Raw genomic sequence first — 17,096 nt, 5'->3', positions numbered from 1 at the left:
TTTACATTACCATGTTTTGTCCTAGGCCGCCTCCTTTTTTGCTTTCTACATATTCTCCTAGTGATCTCGTTAACTTATATGGGTTCAACTAGTATTTCTCTACATCCCATAATTCGTTCCTATTTAGGGTCTGAGCTCTAGTCCCATCTTTATCTATTACTTAGAAATTTCCACCTAGCGGGTCCAATAAGCATCTTAATTTCTACATATTCAAAATGAAACTCATTATTTTTGCCCACCCTTCCCCTCATTTTTCCATTGAGGTGACTACTATTCTTTCAGTTACTCACATTTACCACGTATAGGAGTCCTCAATTTCATTCACCCCAGCTCCCATCCACTCATTTTACAAAATCATGTTGATTATAACAACGTTTCTAATATATCTCTTCTTCCCCTACTCATAGCTATCATATTATTTTAGCCCTTCATCCCATCTTGCCTGAAATCATTGCCATAATCTCCTTATTGATCTCCTTCTGGACTCCTTTCTATCCCATCTTGCACACAGATTAGTTTTGAGGGAAAAGTCGAATCATGTCACTCATAATCAAGAAGCTTTTGTGGCTCCTTTTTGCCTTGAACAGGCTTTTGTTTTTGTTGGCTTCTGTATATTTTGTACCTAATATTTCCCACTGATCCACCTCTGTTTTAAAAATAATATCAAATCAGTTTGATAGGAAGTTTACATTCTAATAGGAAAACACCAAAATAATGTATACAAAATTTAGGAAATGTAAAGTTACCTGTGTTCTTGGTTCAAATCCAACTTTATCATGCTGTAGAATTTTTAATGTTTAGCTTCTTGGCTAATATCTTAATAGTTTTGTGTTTATACTCAATAGAAATAATTATTCCTCTTAAGTTTTTTTCCTTTGCTTTTTTTTGTTATATTTATCTGATAGAATTTGGTGTAGTTGTTTTTTGTTTTTACATGTAATTTATGTTATTGGAATTATTTTTGATATAATTCACAGTTAAATCTCTGGTCTTGGAATATTTTTGGAGGGGGGGAGGGAGAGTTCCTTTATGGCTTATTGAATTTCTTTTTCAAAGATAGAAGTAGTACTTCTAATTCGGGCATTTTATATTTATGCAAGTATTCATCTACTTAATTTATTATCAGTTTTGTTGGCATGTACCTAAAAGAATTGTTAATTTTTAAAAATTTCCTCATTTTGAATTCTCAATTTTTATTTTTGGTATTGACATTTTGTTTTTTCTTTAAGATTAGGTTAGCCATATTTAACATGTATTGGTCAACCTGCCATCTGGGGGAGGGAGGGTGGGAGGAGGGAGGGGAAAAGTTGGAACAAAAGGTTTTGCAATTGTCAATGCTGAAAAATTACCCATGCATCTATCTTGTAAATAAAAAGCTATAATAAAAAAAGATTAGATTGTTTCATTTTACTTTTTTTCCTTTTTAAAAAGTTCCTAATTTTACTTAACAAACAATTAAACATTTTTGTTGGTATTGCTTTTTTTTTTTTAAACATGCACAATCAGGTTATTTGTTCTTTCTCCTTCTTTGAAGAAAATATTTTGCAATATAAATTTTACCCTATGAATTGCTTTGTCTGAATCCCAAAAGTTTGGGTATGCTTTGTTGTACTCTTTAATAAAATTATATATTGTTTTCTGTGATTTATTCTTTAACCCATCAATTATTTAGAATGTAAATCATTTCTTCAGACTCTTTAGGAATAGGATCTAGAACTTAGGATATTTCTGATGAAGAATTTGTTTGACCAATGCAAGTACTTTTATAGGTTGTGACTTGCCCATGCCTCCTGGCTGGCATGTACAACATGGGACCTAAACCCCTTGTCTGGATCTCAAGGCTAGCTCTCTGGCCATTAAATTGAATCTTTCCTATATTGTCTCTTTATTGATTATGATTTTAATCATGCTTTTGTCAGTAAAGGATGTTTTTCATAGTTGCTTTTTCTGCATTTATTTGCAGTCTTTATGCCATAAATCATGGTCACTTCTTATAAAATTATCATGCCTAGTTAAAAAACAATTTTTAAAAATTTTTTACTCCTCTTAATTACTAAAGTAGTGATACCTTTTCTAAATTTTCTTTTTGATTTACTAGTATTTTATTTTTCCAAATCACGTGTAGTTTAACATTGATTTTTTTTAAAAGACTTTTAGTTCCAATTTTTTTCTCCTCCCCTCTGCAAGACAGCAATATAAGTTATACATGTACAATTATTTTAAACATATTTCCATATTAGTCATATTAAAAAAGAAAAAGCAGAACAAAAGAAAAAATCACAAGAAGTAGAAAGTAAACTAAAAAAGCTGAAAATCTATGCTTTGATCCACATTTAGTCTCCATAGTGGTCTCTAATGGATGTGGATGCCACTTTTCATCCCAAGTCTATTGGAATTGTCTTGGCTGACTGCATTGCTGAGAAGCACTAAGGTCTTATCATTGTTGATCGTTACATTATTTTGCTGTTGCTTCTGTTCACTTGATTCAGAATCAGTTCATGTTAGTTTTTCCAGAATTTTCTGAAATCAGCCTTTTTGTGGTTTCTTATAGAACAATTGTACATTCTTTTATCATAACTTTTTCAGTTTTCCCCAAATGATGGACATTCCAATTTCCAGTTCTTTGCCACCACAAAAGAACTACTATAAATATTTTTGTACGTGTGGGTCCTTTTCCTTTTTTATATCTTTGTGATACAGATCTAATAATGGTATTGCTGAATCAAAGAATATGTAGTTTGATTGCTCTTTGGGCACAGTTCCAAATTGCCCTCCAGAATGGCTGAATCAGTTCACATCTCCACCAGCAGTGCATTAGTGTTACAATTTTCCCTCATCTCCAACATTAATCATTTTCCTTTTCTGTCATGTTGGCCAATCTGATAGGTGTGAGATGGTACCCGAGAATTGTTTTAATTTGCATTTCTTTAATCAGTAGTGATTTAGAGTATTTTTTTCATGCAACTATATATAGTTTTAATGTCTTCTGAAAACTGCCTATTCATATCCTTTGACTGTGTATCAATTGGGAAATGACTTGTATTCTTATAAATTTGACCCATTTTCCATCTGTTTCAGAAATAAGATCTTTATCAGAAATACTGGCTATAAAAATTGTTTCCTAGCTTTCTGCTTGCTTTCTTATCTTGGTTGCTTTCTCTTTGTGCAAATTTTAAAAAATGTAACCTCATTTTATTATGTTCTTTATCTCTTGTTAAGTCAAATTCTTCCCTCTTCCATCAATTGGTAAACTTACTTGCTATCCTGATGCGATTATGGTATCATACCTTATTCCCTTATCTTGGTATACAATGTGTGAGGTATTGGACTGTGTCTAGTGTCTGTCAAACTTATTTTCTAATTTTCTTGGCAGTTTTTGTCAAATTGTTCTTAGAAACTAGAGTCTTTGGGTTTATCAGATTACTGGTCATTGACTATTATGTCTTGTATAGCTAATATATTCCACTGATACATCACTTTTATTTCTTAGGTAGTACCAAATGGTTTTGATGATTGCTACTTTATAATATAGTTTTAGGTCTGGTATGGCTAGATCACATTCCTTTGTATTTTTCCCCATAATTGCTATTTTTGGACCTTGTGTACCTCCAGATGAATTTTGTTATTTTTTGTGGCTCTGTAAAGTAATTTTTTGGCATTTTGGTATGGCACTGAATAAGTAAATTAAGAGGAAGTATCATTTTTACATTACTTAGCCTATCCATGAGCACTTGATATTTTTCCAATTGTTTATATGTGACTTTATTTGTGTGAAAAGTGTTTTGTGTGTTCATATTTATTGGGTTTGTCTTGGCAGTAGATTTTGCAAATATTTAATATTGTCTGCAGATATTTTAAATGGAATTTCTCTTGGGATCGCTTGCTGTTGGGCTTTGTTGATAGAAAAGCTGATGTATGTGAGTTTTATATCCTGTAACTTTGAAGTTATTTCAAATAGCTATTAGTTGATTCTTTAGGATTCTCATACCGCAGAGAATAGTTTTATTTCCTCATTGTCTATTTTAATTCTTTCAATTTCTTTTTCTCATTGCTAAAGCTCACATTTCTAGTACAATATTTAATAGTGACGATAGTGAGAATTCTTGTTTCACTTTTTTTTTTAAGAAAATGTTGATAGTATTTTATTTTTTCAATCACATGTAAAGATAGTTTTCAGCATTCATTTTTGTAAGATTGTGAATTCCAATTGTTTTTTTCTCCCCTTCTTATCCATCCCTTCCCCAAGACAGGAAGCAACATCATACAGATTATACTTATGCAAACTTTTAAATGTATTTCCATATTATAGTTATATTGTGAAAGAAAAATCAGAACAAAAGAAATAAACCACAAGAAAGAAAAAGCAAACCAAAAAAAGGTGAAAATAGTATGCTTCGATCCACATTCAATCCACATTCAAAGAAAGTAATAAAATTGAAAAAAAAACTATTGAACTCATAAATAAAACTAAATTTTGTTGATTTTTATGGGGGGGGGGAAACCAATGAAATTTATATACCTTGGTTAATTTGATTTTTAAAAAAGGAAACCAAATTACCAGAATCAAAAATGAAGTGAATTAACCATAAATGAAGAGGAAATTAAAGCAACAATTCTCTCTGGATGCAGAGGGTATTTTCCATACTAAATCTATTGTAATTATCTTGGATCATTGTATCACTGAGCAGAGCGAAGTCTATCACAGTCAATCATCACATAATCTTGCTGTACTATGTACAATGTTCTCCTGCTTCTGCTCACTTCATTCAGCATCAATTCATGTAAATCTTTCCAAACTCTTTCTGAAATCAGCTTGGTTATCATTTCTTATAGAACCATAATATTCTTATTACATTCATGTACCATAACTTAGCCCAATTATTGGGCATCCACTCAATTTCCGATTCTTTGCCACCACAAAAAGAGCTTCTACAAATACTTTTTTACAGGTGGGTCCTTTTACTTTTTTTTTTAATCTTTAGGATATAGACCTAATAGTGATGATATCATGATATCAAAGGGTATGAGCAATTTTATAGCCCTTTGAGCATAGTTTGAGATTGTTCTCCAGAATTGCTGAATCACTTCACAATTCTACCAATAATGTCCCAGTTTTCCCACATTTCCCAATATTTATCATATTTTCCTGTCATGCCCAATATAGAAAATGCTGAGTTTTTTTTTGATAGATACTATGTATCATTTTAAAGAAACCTCCATGTATTCTTGTGCTCTTTAGTGTTTTTAGTAGAAATGGTTGCTCTATTTTGTCAAGAGTTTTTCTGCATTTACTGAGAATCATGATTTCTGTTTTTGTTATTGATATGGTCAGTTATGCTATTGTTCTAAAATTGAACCCACTGTGCATTCCTGGTATAAATAGTGTGTATTATCCTGGTGATAAATTGCAAAAACCTTAAACATTAGCAAAGAAATTACAGCATCAATATTTGCTAGGGAAATTGGTCTTTAATTTTCTTTCTCAGTTTTGACTCTTTCTTGGTTTAGATATCAGTACCATATTTCTGTCATAAAAGGAATTTGTTAGCAATTCTTTTTTGCCTCTTTGCCAAAATAGTTTATATAGTACTGGAATTAATTGTTCATTAAATGTTTGGTAGAATTCACTTATGAATCCATTTAGCCATGGAGATGTTTTCTTAGGGAGTTCATTGATGACTTGTTCAATTATTTTTTCCTAAAATGGAGTTATTTTATTTTGTCTTTGGTTAATTTAAATGATTTATGATTTTGCAGATATTCATGTCACTTACGTTGTCAGATTTAAAATAAAGTTGGTCAAAAGCTCCTGATTATTGCTTTAATTTCCTTTTCATTTATGATGAATTCACTTCATTTTTGGTACTGATACTTTGGTTTTCTTTTTTTAAATCAAATTAACCAAGGTATATAAATTTTTTTTCATAAAATCAACAAAAGTTTTATTTATGAGTTCAATAGTTTTCTTATTTTCAATTTCATTAATCTCTCCTTTGATTTTTCGGAGTTTCTAATTTGGGATTTAAAATTTGTTCTTTTTCTAGCTTTTCAAATTGCATGCCCGCTTCCTTTATCTGTTCTTTCTCTATTTTATTCACATAAGCATTTCAGAGAGAGAAAATTTCTGCTAGTACCGCTTTGGTTGCATCCTCTTAAATTTTGGTATGTTCTCTCATCATTGTTAGTCTTTGTTGAAATTATTGATTATTTTTATGATTAGGATTAAATTATTTAGTTTCCAATCAAATTTTAGTTTCTTTCCAATGACTCTTCATTACACATAATTTTTATTGTGATCAGAAAATGCTGTATTTAGTTTTTCTGCCTTTCTGCTTTTTTTTTTTTTTTGAGGGTTTTATGCCCTAATTCGTTGATGAGTTTTTGTCTAGTTGTCCCCATTTAGTTTTCTATAGTGATTGATCGTATCTAACTTTAAAATTTCTACTCACCTACTTAACTTTATATTTGTTTATTTTATGGTTACATTTATTGAGTTCTGAGAGGAAAAGGTTGAGGTCACAACTAGTATAGTTTTGCTTTTGGTATTTCTTTTTGTAACTCATTTAACTTCTCCAAGAATTTTGATGCCATACCAATTGGTACATATGTTTAGTATTAATATTCATTTTCTATGATACTTTTAAAGTAAGATGTAGTTTCCTTCCTTATTTCCTTTATTTAGTGTGTGTGTGTGTGTGTGTGTGTGTGTGTGTGTGTATACGTACATTTGGTTTTGTTTTGTTTTTCTTTTACTTTGAGATCAGGATTGTTGCTCTTTTTTTCCCCCTTCAGCTGAAGCCTTTGCCTTTACTCTGTGTGTTTCTTGTAAGCAATTTATTGTAGGATTCAGGTTTTTTAATCCACTCTTATCTGCTTCTGTTTTATAGAAGAATTTATCACATTCAGTTATGATTATTAACTATGTATTTCCCTCCATCCTATTTTTCCTGTTGATACTTTCCTTTGTCTTCTTTCTCTGTCCATCCTTTCCAGTGTTTTGCTTCCAATTATTGCCTCTCTCAGTCTGCCTTCTATTCTCTCACCCCTCCCAACCCCCTCTTTATTTTTTCCCCTCCTGCTTCTCTGAGAGAGTTCTTTACTCACTTGAGTGTTATTTTTTCTTTGAGCCAAATCTGTTGAACATAAGGTTCAAACAATGCTCTCCCCATCTTTTCTTTCCCTCCACTGTAATTGGGTTTTCCATGTCCCTTAGGTGTGATATAATTTGCCTAAGTCTATTTCCTCTTTCTTTTCCTGACACAATCCTTTTTTTCCAACTCTTAATTAATTTTTTTTATTAGCACATAAAAATCAACTTGCATCCACACCTTCTCTAAGAGTATTTCTTCTAACTGCCGTAATGGAGATATGGTTTTTAAGAGTTACAAATATTATCTTCCCATGTAGAGATGTAAATAGTTTGATTGTATTGAATATCATGGTTTTTTCTTTTCTGTTTATGTTTTTTGTGCTTCTTGTGAGTCTTGTATTTGAAAATAGGATTTTCTGTTCAGGTTTGTTTTTTTTTCCCATGAGGAAAGTTTTAAAACCTTCTATTTTTTGAATATTAATCTTTTCCCCTGAAAGATTGTGCCCAGTTTTGCCCGGTATTTGGTTCCTGATTGGAATCCAAGGTTCTTTGCCTTCCAGAATATCATATTCTAAGGTTTCCTGTCTTTTAATGTAGAAGCTAAGTCCTCTGTGATACTTGCTGTGGCTTCTTGATATTTGAATCATTTCTTTTTTTTTTTTTTAAATTTAATAGCCTTTTATTTACTGGATATATACATGGGTAACTTTACAGCATTAACAATTGCCAAACCTCTTGTTCCAATTTTTCACCTCTTACCCCCACCCCTCCCTAAATGGCAGGATGACCAGTAGATGTTAAATATATTAAAATATAACTTAGATACACAATAAGTATACATGACCAAAGCATTATTTTGCTGTACAAAAAGAATCAGACTCTGAATTATTGTACAATTAGCTTGTGAAGGAAATCAAAGATGCAGGTGTGCATAAATATAGGGATTGGAATTCAATGTAATGGTTTTAGTCATCTCCCAGAGTTTTTTTCTGGGTATAGCTAGTTCAGTTCATTACTGCTCCATTAGAAATGATTTGGTTGATCTCGTTGCTGAGGATGGCCTGATCCATCAGAACTGGTCATCATCTAGTATTGTTGTTGAAGTATATAATGATCTCCTGGTCCTGCTCATTTCACTCAGCATCAGTTCGTGTAAGTCTCTCCAGGCCTTTCTGAAATCATCCTGTTGGTCATTTCTTACAGAACAGTAATATTCCATAATTTTCAAATACCACAATTTTGAATCATTTCTTTTTGATTGTTTGCATTATTTTCTCTTTGCCCTGATAGGAATTGGCTACAGTGTTCCTTGGAGTTTTCATGTTGGGATCTCAGGTGGAAATCGGTAGATTATTTCAATAACTATTTTACCTCTGGTTCTAGGATATCAGGGCAGTTTTTTTTTGAAAGATGCTATATAAACTCTTTTGGGGGGGGATTATTATGATCAGGTAGTAGTCCAATAATTCCTAAATTATCTATCTTGGATCTATTTTCCAGGCCAGTTGTGAGGTATTTTACATTTTAAAGTATTTTTAATTTTTTAAAAATTTTGACTTATTCTTGATGTCTTGTAGAATCAGCTTCCATTTGCCCAAATCTATTTTTTAAGGTATTTTTTTCAGTTAGCTTTTGTACCTTCTTTTCCATTTGGCCAATTTATATTTCTCTTTGAGGCTTTACATGTAGGAATTTTGATGTTGTTGTGTTCTGATCTTTACTGTCAATGTTGTAGATTTCTATGCCCTAGGGCTCTCTTGTTCTTTTGTCAGTTTTTTAAAGTTGAGTTGTGTTCCCAGGGAACGGGGTGGGGCGGGGGGGGGGGGCGGCACTGTTTCAGGTTTTCTTGCTTGGTCAGGGACCTGATCAGTGGCTTCCTATCTGGCCTGCTGAGCCAGGATTGTTGGGCCTTGGTTGATGATCTGTGTTATGACCAAGAACTGCCTACTGATTTAACTAGACACTACCTGTGCTGGGCTTCTATTCCCTTTTATTCTAAGGAGACAAATCTTTCCTTAAGTCCATCTGAGTTATCTTGGGCTGCAAAATTGTTTCATTACATCTATGTGGATTCTGTTGCTCCAGAATTCTTTTAGATGCTTGATTTAAAGCTTTGAGATTTAATATTGTTTCTGAGGGAAATTGGTGAGAGCTCAGGCAGCTTCTTGGTTTTTCTCTGTCATCTTGACTCTTCCCCCTAAATTTTCTAAGTCTATTCAGGTATTTAAATTTATGTTGTCTAATTCTGAAAAGGGTACAATAAAGTCCTTAGTATGATTCTCTCTCTTTAATCTGAGTAACTTTAATTACTTAGATTCTATTATTTGGTGCATAAATGTTAAATATTGTTTAATTGTCCTTACATATAATAGTTTCCTCAACTCTTGACTGTCTTTTTTTAAAATTGTTGCTTTGTTTGAGAATGATTGCTACTGGTTTCCTTGATTTTATGTTTCTGACTTTTTCATTAAACAAAAAGTTGCTACATTCTGCTCTCTAATGTTTTGATGCCATGTATAATTTCATGGATGAGCTTATCTCAGTCACATTTTGTGATTCTAGTTAATTGTGTAGTGCCCTTTATAATATCTTATATTTTTCAGCTTTCTACCTTCTTCATATCTTTGCAAAGGAGGTTGTGAAAGAAGCATCTGATCTTATTCTTCTGATTCTCCTTACTTTAGCAAGCCTAGAGTTTGATCTAGGTCCTTACTCTTGGGATTCTTATGCTTGATTATTGATAACTTCCTCCTTTATGGTGTAATCTACAAAGTCAGTGATGATGGCTTTGTTCTTGAATCCTTTTTCTCCTGTCCTCACTGCTCCATGTTTCCTTCTTGGATTGCATATTGGTGTGTGCCCATGCCAGGAGGCTGTTCACGCCTTTCCTGAGGAGGAGAATGAGGATCATGGAGGAGAGGGACTCGTCTTCACCCACCCTCCTCCTCTGGGTGAAATCCCGGGAATAAAGTTTCCCTATCCCTTGCCTCCCCAGAGGCTACAAGGTGACATGGTGAGTAGAAGGAGAAGCCTGGAATCAAGAAAGTCTGAGGTTAAAGCTGGTCCCAGACCTTTGTTTTATGACCCTGGGCAAGTCCCTGAATCTCCACTTAAGTTTTCTCAGCTGTGAAATGAGGTCATCATAGCATCTATCTACTGGGGTTGTTGGGGGGAGGATCAAAGGAGATAAAGTTTGGCAAGTGCTTAGGAGAATTCTTGGCACTACAAGGCGCCTCTCTTCTCTTTACTCCTTTCCCCCCCTTTTTTTTCCTCCCTTACCTACAACCAGCAGAAGAGAACATATTTACTGTTTCTTGTGTTGGTGTGCAAGTTTGCTTCTCTTCTGACCCTTCTAGAATGGAATTCTGAAAGAACACTTAGCTCTTCTTCCCATTAGATTGTAAACACATTATTGTTTAGCTTTCATCAATTGGTCAAATGCTGTTTATTTGCTTATGTTGGTCTAGATTTGGGTGTGTTTGTATTTCATAATTGCTAGTCAGCATATTTTGTTTTTTGTTTTATTTTGTTTTATCAGGAATGTTCGAAAATATTGTTCCTTGAAAGGCTCTTCTCTTCCCCTACCTTCCATAGGATGATGATCAATTTTTCAAGGGAAGGTATTCCTTGATTGTAAGCCTTTATCTTTTATCTTTATCTTTACTTTTGGGGATCATATTCCATGATTTGCTCTCCTTAATAGTATTTTCTGCTGAGTCTTGTGTAGTGTTATCTGTGGTTCATTGTTATTTGAATTCTTTTACTTTTCATCTAATTCTTTTTTTTTTTTTTAATCTCCTTACAGGATTTTTTTTTTTCCTTGGAAGCTCTGGAATTTGGTCATGCTTTTCTTGTTTTAGGAAGTGGTGATAGGTGAACTTTCATTTTTAATGAGGGCTTCTTTTATTTTTCATGTTGCTTTCTGATTCTGAATTGAGTAATTTTCCTTTATGAAATGGTGTACAATTTTTTTGGTTGGGTCATGGTTTTTAGGAAGTCTAATTTCCAAAAGGTTTGTATTTTTTCCAGATTGATAGTTTTTGGTAGTAGGTATCCTGTATTTTCTAATTTTTCTTGCTTATAGAGTCAGTGATTACCCTATTTTCTTTTTCATGGTGCCCATGGTATCTTAAGTTTTCCACCTTCTGTCCTAAAGTATCTTTCCTTCAAGAGCTCTTAAGTTGTAATTTATTTTATGACTTCTCTTTGAGTCATTTTAATAGTCTTTAATAGTCTTTTTGTCTCTGAGGAACTGCTTATACTTGTGGAGGTTATTCATACCTGCAATTGCCTTTGTCCTTCTCCCTACCTCCCCCAAACACGAATAAAGTTTCTCTTTTGTATGACAACAGTTTTTTTTTTAGATGTTAAATATATTAAAATATAACTTAGATACACAATAAGTATACATGACCACAACATTATTTTGCTGTACAAAAAGAATCAGACTCTGAATTATTGTACAGTTAGCTTGTGAAGGAAATCAAAGATGCAGGTGTGCATAAATATAGGGACTGGGAATTCAATGTAATGGTTTTTAGTCATCTCCCAGAGTTCTTTTTCTGGGTATTGTATGACAACAGTAATGATATTTATACAGTCCTGTTAAGTAGGTGTTGTCATCCTCATTATTCTAGTGCTCGCTCACACAGTGTGGATGAGATGAGAATCAATTCTCATCTTTTCCAGTGAGACAGGATCTGTACCCTCAGAACTTCTGGACCTCTCTCCCTATACTCAGCAGCCAAACTTCTATTTTCTGTTCTTGTCAGTTTTCCTAGAGAGTAGATTGTCTTGCTTTTTCCATTTGTATCCCCCCAGGGTTAAGTTTTTTGACATCTCATTAGTTTTGATTCTTTCTCATTAATTAATTATACAAATTAATACCTTAAAACTGAGAGAAATTAAGTGACATATCCAGAATCCCCTAGCTAAGTAGGATTTGAGGTACTCCAATTCCAACTTGGAGTTTTCCTGACTATAGATCTAGTACTTTATCCGTTATGCTATCCTTTCTGTGACTTATGTTATTTTTCAGTAATTTTGTGATGAATTTCTTCTTGGGTGAATCTTCTCTCTTCCTGCTTGACTTTTCTCATGATGTCATGGTCTTCTGTTCCTCAATCCCTTTTGACATAGCATCTATCTTCTCTAATGGTTTCATGATTGTATTTTCTTCATCCCCAATATCTCTCCTGAATCCAGTTGTCTCTAATTAGTCTACAAGACAATATATACCTTTAATCTTGATACCTCTAATGTTTTGACTTTTGCTTTTCTCATTTCTTTTATAGATCTTAATGCTTTCCAAGTAGCAAGTTCTTCATTTGAATTATTTCAGCTCCATTCCCATTGAAACAGTTCTAGTTCTGGATTTCTCTCTTGGACTCTAATTTCTCTTAATTCCCTTTCTAATCTATTTCATATACTACTACCAGATTAATCTTGCCAGAAGCATCATTTTCACTTTAGCAGCCCACAGCTTGAGAGAGTTTTTTCTTTCCTCTTGTTTAATCACTTAATTCAAAAGCGTATCTATATGCCAAGGATTGTGCTAAATGCTTGAGTTTCAAAAACAAACAAAAAAAAACTATTGCCCTCAACGATCTTAAATTCTTCTGGAAGACCCTGCAGTGAGCCGAGAAGTCCAAACCTTCTAGTCTCTCAAGACTTAATAACCTGGTCTCTCAAGACTTAATGACCTGGTCTCTCAAATCTTCGATAAAAAAAAATCTATTTGAGGGCAAATGAATTGGAGATAACTTGGTGGAATAGAATTAACTGAAGAATTTTAAAGGTGGCTGTAAAGAGATAAAAATAGTAGACGCAAAAGATATTAAGCCACACAATGTTTCCTAAGGGTTGGGGGGGTATATTAGAATAAGGTCCCCAAGGAATTTGCAGTATTGTGGCAGCAGGGAACATCTCTAGCACATCAGAGGAAAAAAAATGGAAGTTTATTAAAGGTACTGTATTTATTTCTGGGTGAATAGAATGAGTAGTGTTTTTCTGCAGTTGTGGGGAAATTGATTGCAGCAGCCAAGAAGAGTGTTGGGGAGGACATGAATGCAGTAACCTCTGAAGAAAGAAATCTGATTTTGAGTTCAGTACCTGCATTCACAGCTTGGCTCTGATGCTTTCGGTCTTGTGCAAGTCAATGTCTCTGGGTCTTAACTTCCACATCTGTAAAAAGAGGAAGCCACACTAGATGACCTAAGATCCTTTTCAGCTTTAAAATTTTTTTGAATCCCAAATAAGTCTACCTTAGTTTGCCACAGATAATCTTTCTTTCTCCACAGCCCTGTAAGTTTGGGCACATACATAAGGAGTGCTGCAGGAGGCTTGGTGCCAGCTATTTCTGCAGGAGATGGACTGTTGTTGCCCTCTTCCCCCCACCTTTTCCTATCAGCATGAGAGAGAATTCCATGATGTTGCTTTCTATATACTAGCTACTTCTTTCCACTATAGGTTATCTAGGGAGATCTGCTGTGACATTTGTTCCATCTAGCTACCTCAGAACCATCTGACGACCTAGGATTTAACTTGTGCTTTATGTGGCTAGGGATCTTGGGTGGGATTGTGTTTTTATCAGTTAACCTCTTTTCTATAGGAAAAGGTGTGTTAAAAGAATTGAGTTAGTGGGGGGAACCAGTCATAGGTCATTATTTTCAGAAAGAATGGGAGATAGTGATTAGATATACATGATGGCTAACTATACCTCTTGGCTGGCAACCTTAGTCTACTAGAAGTAGATTGTGCACTATAAAGAGTATTGGGAGCAGGGTGGGGCTGTGAAGGATGAGTATAAAGGCAGAGATGAAGGGGATTGAGGAAGAACAAGAGCTTTCTTCTGTTTCAGTTAAAAGTAGTGATAGTTGCCATGTTGTACTTCCTGATCCTCGAAGTAAGGAGTAATTTTGTTGCAGTATTAAGCTAGGAATAGTCAGAGTACCAAAAGCTCACCCTTGGAATAAAAAAAGACAAGATGAAAAGTTTGGGTTTCTTCTGCTTCCTAGACAGTTTGGTATATAAGCAAGTATCTTTCTAGTAGTTCAGACTTCTTTGTGCAATGTTGTTGTGGGATTTAGCAACCTGCAGCATCTGTCCCTTGTTTTTGTGATTTCAAATGTTAAACGTTTTATTTTCTTAGTCTCTTGATGCTTGTATATCTTCCTAGGAGAGTCACAAAAGAGAGGAAACCTACTCTGGGAAATGTGGCTATTCATTGATGGTATAGACCCCATTTGGGGCAAGGAAGGAGATTGGTTAGTAGTAGAAACAAGGGTCCTCATCTAAATGGGGTTTAACTTGCTACATGGATTATAGGAAAATGTCATAGGAAATATGATAATATTCTACAGCAAGCATGCATCCTTCTTGAGAAGGGGTGTGCCAGTTGCTAACCCCTGACTACATTTCCCCCATTAATTTGGCTTAAGACTAGTCTTCCACATTAGGTATGTAAGGTCTAGGGCTTGAATTTTGGTTTTCTAAAGGTTATCCACTTTATTCAGTGGTAAGCAGTGCCGTCAGGGAGGTACTGGGGCCAAGTTGAAGCCAAATAGATTATGCTAGCAGAATTGTGAAGCTTTGCATTGGGCTGCTAAATCAGGGCTCAAGCCGGCAGCTGGAGAGTGTCCAGGACTAAAGTGTTTTTGGTTTTCAGAGAGGGGAGGGGACTAGAGAGGAGCAGCAGCAAACAAGCACTGGGTTCTGTCTTTGTTGGGGTGCGCTCATTAGTGAGGTCGCCGGATTTCAGGCCAGCAGCGGCTCTGTCGTAGCTCTGGGTTGTTTGTGCTGCCTCTCTGGCTGAGCTGAGCCAAACTGCACCTTTTTTCTTCCTGTCTGCTGTGCTGTCTTGTCTCTGGAAGGGAAGTCTCCTCCTCGCTGCTTCTCCTCCCCTCCCCTCCCCACCCCTTTAGTTCTAGAGATGATGCCTCTCTATTGCATGCCTTGCTGATGTCACTGGCAGCGGGGTACGCATCAGCAGCCTGATCACATGCTGGCCCAGTCAGTAATGCAGACGGGATAGGTGTGTGTGGGGTGTGGGGTGGCAGGTTGGGTGGTTCTAGACCTGATGCCCTAAAAGTGCTGGAACAGTGGCTGCAGGACCCTGGCAGCCCGGATTACAAGCCTGTACCCTGAGGAAACTCTTTTTAATTTAGACATTTAATATATGCGTATGTGTGTATAGAAATATATAATATAGAGACCTATATATGTATATACACACACATACACACATATTTTATATATATGTATATGTGTGTTATTTATATATATATATATATATATATTTTTTTTTTTTTTTTTTTTTAAACAATACCCTTAACTCTTGGGCTTGTCTGTTCTATCCAAAACAGACTTCTCAGACTCTGAAGGAACAGTTACAAGCAGGATGCTTTTCCCCACCTCTGCGCAAGAATCTTCCCGGGGCCTCCCGGATGCAAATGACCTGTGCCTTGGCCTGCAGTCCCTTAGCTTGACAGGGTGGGACAGACCATGGAGTACCCAGGACTCTGATGCTGCAGCACAGAGCAGCCCACAATCGGGTAAGTGAATTGGGGCCTGGCGGGAGGGGGTGGGGGTACAGCTGACATCCGCAGCAACAGTTGTCGGATTTTTCTCTTTCCCTTTCTGTCTTCAACCTCTTATCATGGAGCTGTTTTGCAGAGATGTGAATATGAGAAAAACAGCTTGTTTGTAGAGAGAGCCTTTTTTTTTTTCCTTTCAATATAATAAATGGTCAAAGTTGTTATTCTTCTGAGGGTCTGTGGGCAAGTGATAGGAAGGTAACTAATGTTTGTCAGTACCTAGTTCCATATTGGAGATGATGTAGCAAAACACTTTTAGATGGGGGGAGGGGGGAAGGAAGGAGGGGATTGAACATTTGATGTCAGACTTAAATTTCTTATTTGTTAAATGTTCTTATTTGTGTGTGTGTGTGTGTGTGTGTGAGACAGACATTGAGAAGGGCAAGAGAGAACAGTCTTAGAATATCAGCAGGGAATGAATTTTAACTTGCTGATCTTGTAGCCATGCTGCATTTAGAATTTATTTGTCTTCAGGCTAGAAAGATAGTTGGAGATGGGGACTTGACCTTTAGAGTTGGTGATTTGAGGGGGTGGGTATGGGAGGAAATTCCTAACTTGGGGCCCCACCCTTCATCCCAAAGGTTCCAATTCTATACAATTGATGGGCAAGCCCATCTTCCCTCTCCTTTTACTCTACTCATCACATTATTTTCAGTGAAAGATCATTGATTAAACCCAGTTTAAACTGAGAAGCAGATAACTTAAGAACTTTGCAAGTGGTTTAGAAAAGGGGTGGGGGGGAATCTTAAAGCCTTTGTGGCTTGAGTGGAGAAAAAAAGTTCTCATTATATCCATTAGTATTCCCTAAAATGTGACAGTGTTGTTTTGGCTGCTGCTGCCTTTTTTTTTTTTTTTTTTTTTTTGAGGAGGGAGAATACAGGCCTAGTTCTAGCTATTTATTGCAAGCCTTTTCAAGTGCTTTGCAAAGCTTAATGAGTATTTGTATTTTGGGCATTTTAATGTTCATTTAGTAGTTTTGTTTTTAAAAAAGAAAGGAGAGTTGTGGTGGTTTTTTTAACGTAGCTTTAAAATTTGAGCAAAGGGATATAGTTTTGATTATTTGACCTCTCCCTTTTCTTCCCTTGTAGGTAGCATTGGGTTTCATTGAGTAGTCAATCCATGCAGTACCCAGCTTTTTCAAGAGAAGTGGAAAACTTCATATTCATATTTCATTTGGGATCAGATAACTGATAATGGGTGAACTCTTTAGGCCCTAAGGTTCTTGTAGCCTTTCCTTAGTGTTTATATATGAAAGATGATATTGTAAAGCTTTGTCTTTCCTTTTGTTCTGTTTTCACTTGAAAGTGTTACAGAAGATGGTGCTAGCCTCTTAAGCTTACTTGTTAGATGGTGAAGGCCTCCCTGTTTGTGACTTTAAAAATTAGCAATAGAATGTGCTCTTCTCTCTTCTC

The 17,096-nt window shown here is 35.2% G+C and overlaps 1 protein-coding gene and 1 long non-coding RNA gene across 8 annotated transcripts in view; one reads left to right on the top strand and one right to left on the bottom strand.

Annotated features, from left to right (window-relative positions):
* The window catches only part of CPEB1 (cytoplasmic polyadenylation element binding protein 1), a 73,277-nt gene that overhangs the window by 21,684 nt on the left and 34,497 nt on the right, over positions 1-17,096 (top strand). For 5 of the 6 annotated variants that reach the window (XM_031956302.1, XM_031956305.1, XM_031956304.1 and 2 more), the window contains one exon: positions 15,454-15,642. In XM_031956302.1, the coding sequence (XP_031812162.1) occupies positions 15,454-15,642 (189 nt within the window). Of the gene's footprint in view, positions 1-15,056; positions 15,123-15,453; positions 15,643-17,096 lie in introns of those variants that run through there. The other variant, XM_031956308.1, reaches the window with a different exon arrangement.
* The window catches only part of LOC105749025, a 45,966-nt gene continuing 41,921 nt past the window's right edge, over positions 13,052-17,096 (bottom strand). For both annotated transcript variants that reach the window (XR_004232525.1, XR_004232526.1), the window contains one exon: positions 13,052-13,273. This is a non-coding gene — a long non-coding RNA (uncharacterized LOC105749025). The remainder of the gene's footprint in view (positions 13,274-17,096) is intronic.

The sequence above is a fragment of the Sarcophilus harrisii genome, chromosome 2, assembly GCF_902635505.1.
Source record: "Sarcophilus harrisii chromosome 2, mSarHar1.11, whole genome shotgun sequence".
Lineage (NCBI taxonomy): Eukaryota > Metazoa > Chordata > Mammalia > Dasyuromorphia > Dasyuridae > Sarcophilus > Sarcophilus harrisii.
The sequence above is the reverse complement of the archived record's forward strand: the minus strand, read 5'-3'. Positions and strand labels throughout refer to the sequence as shown.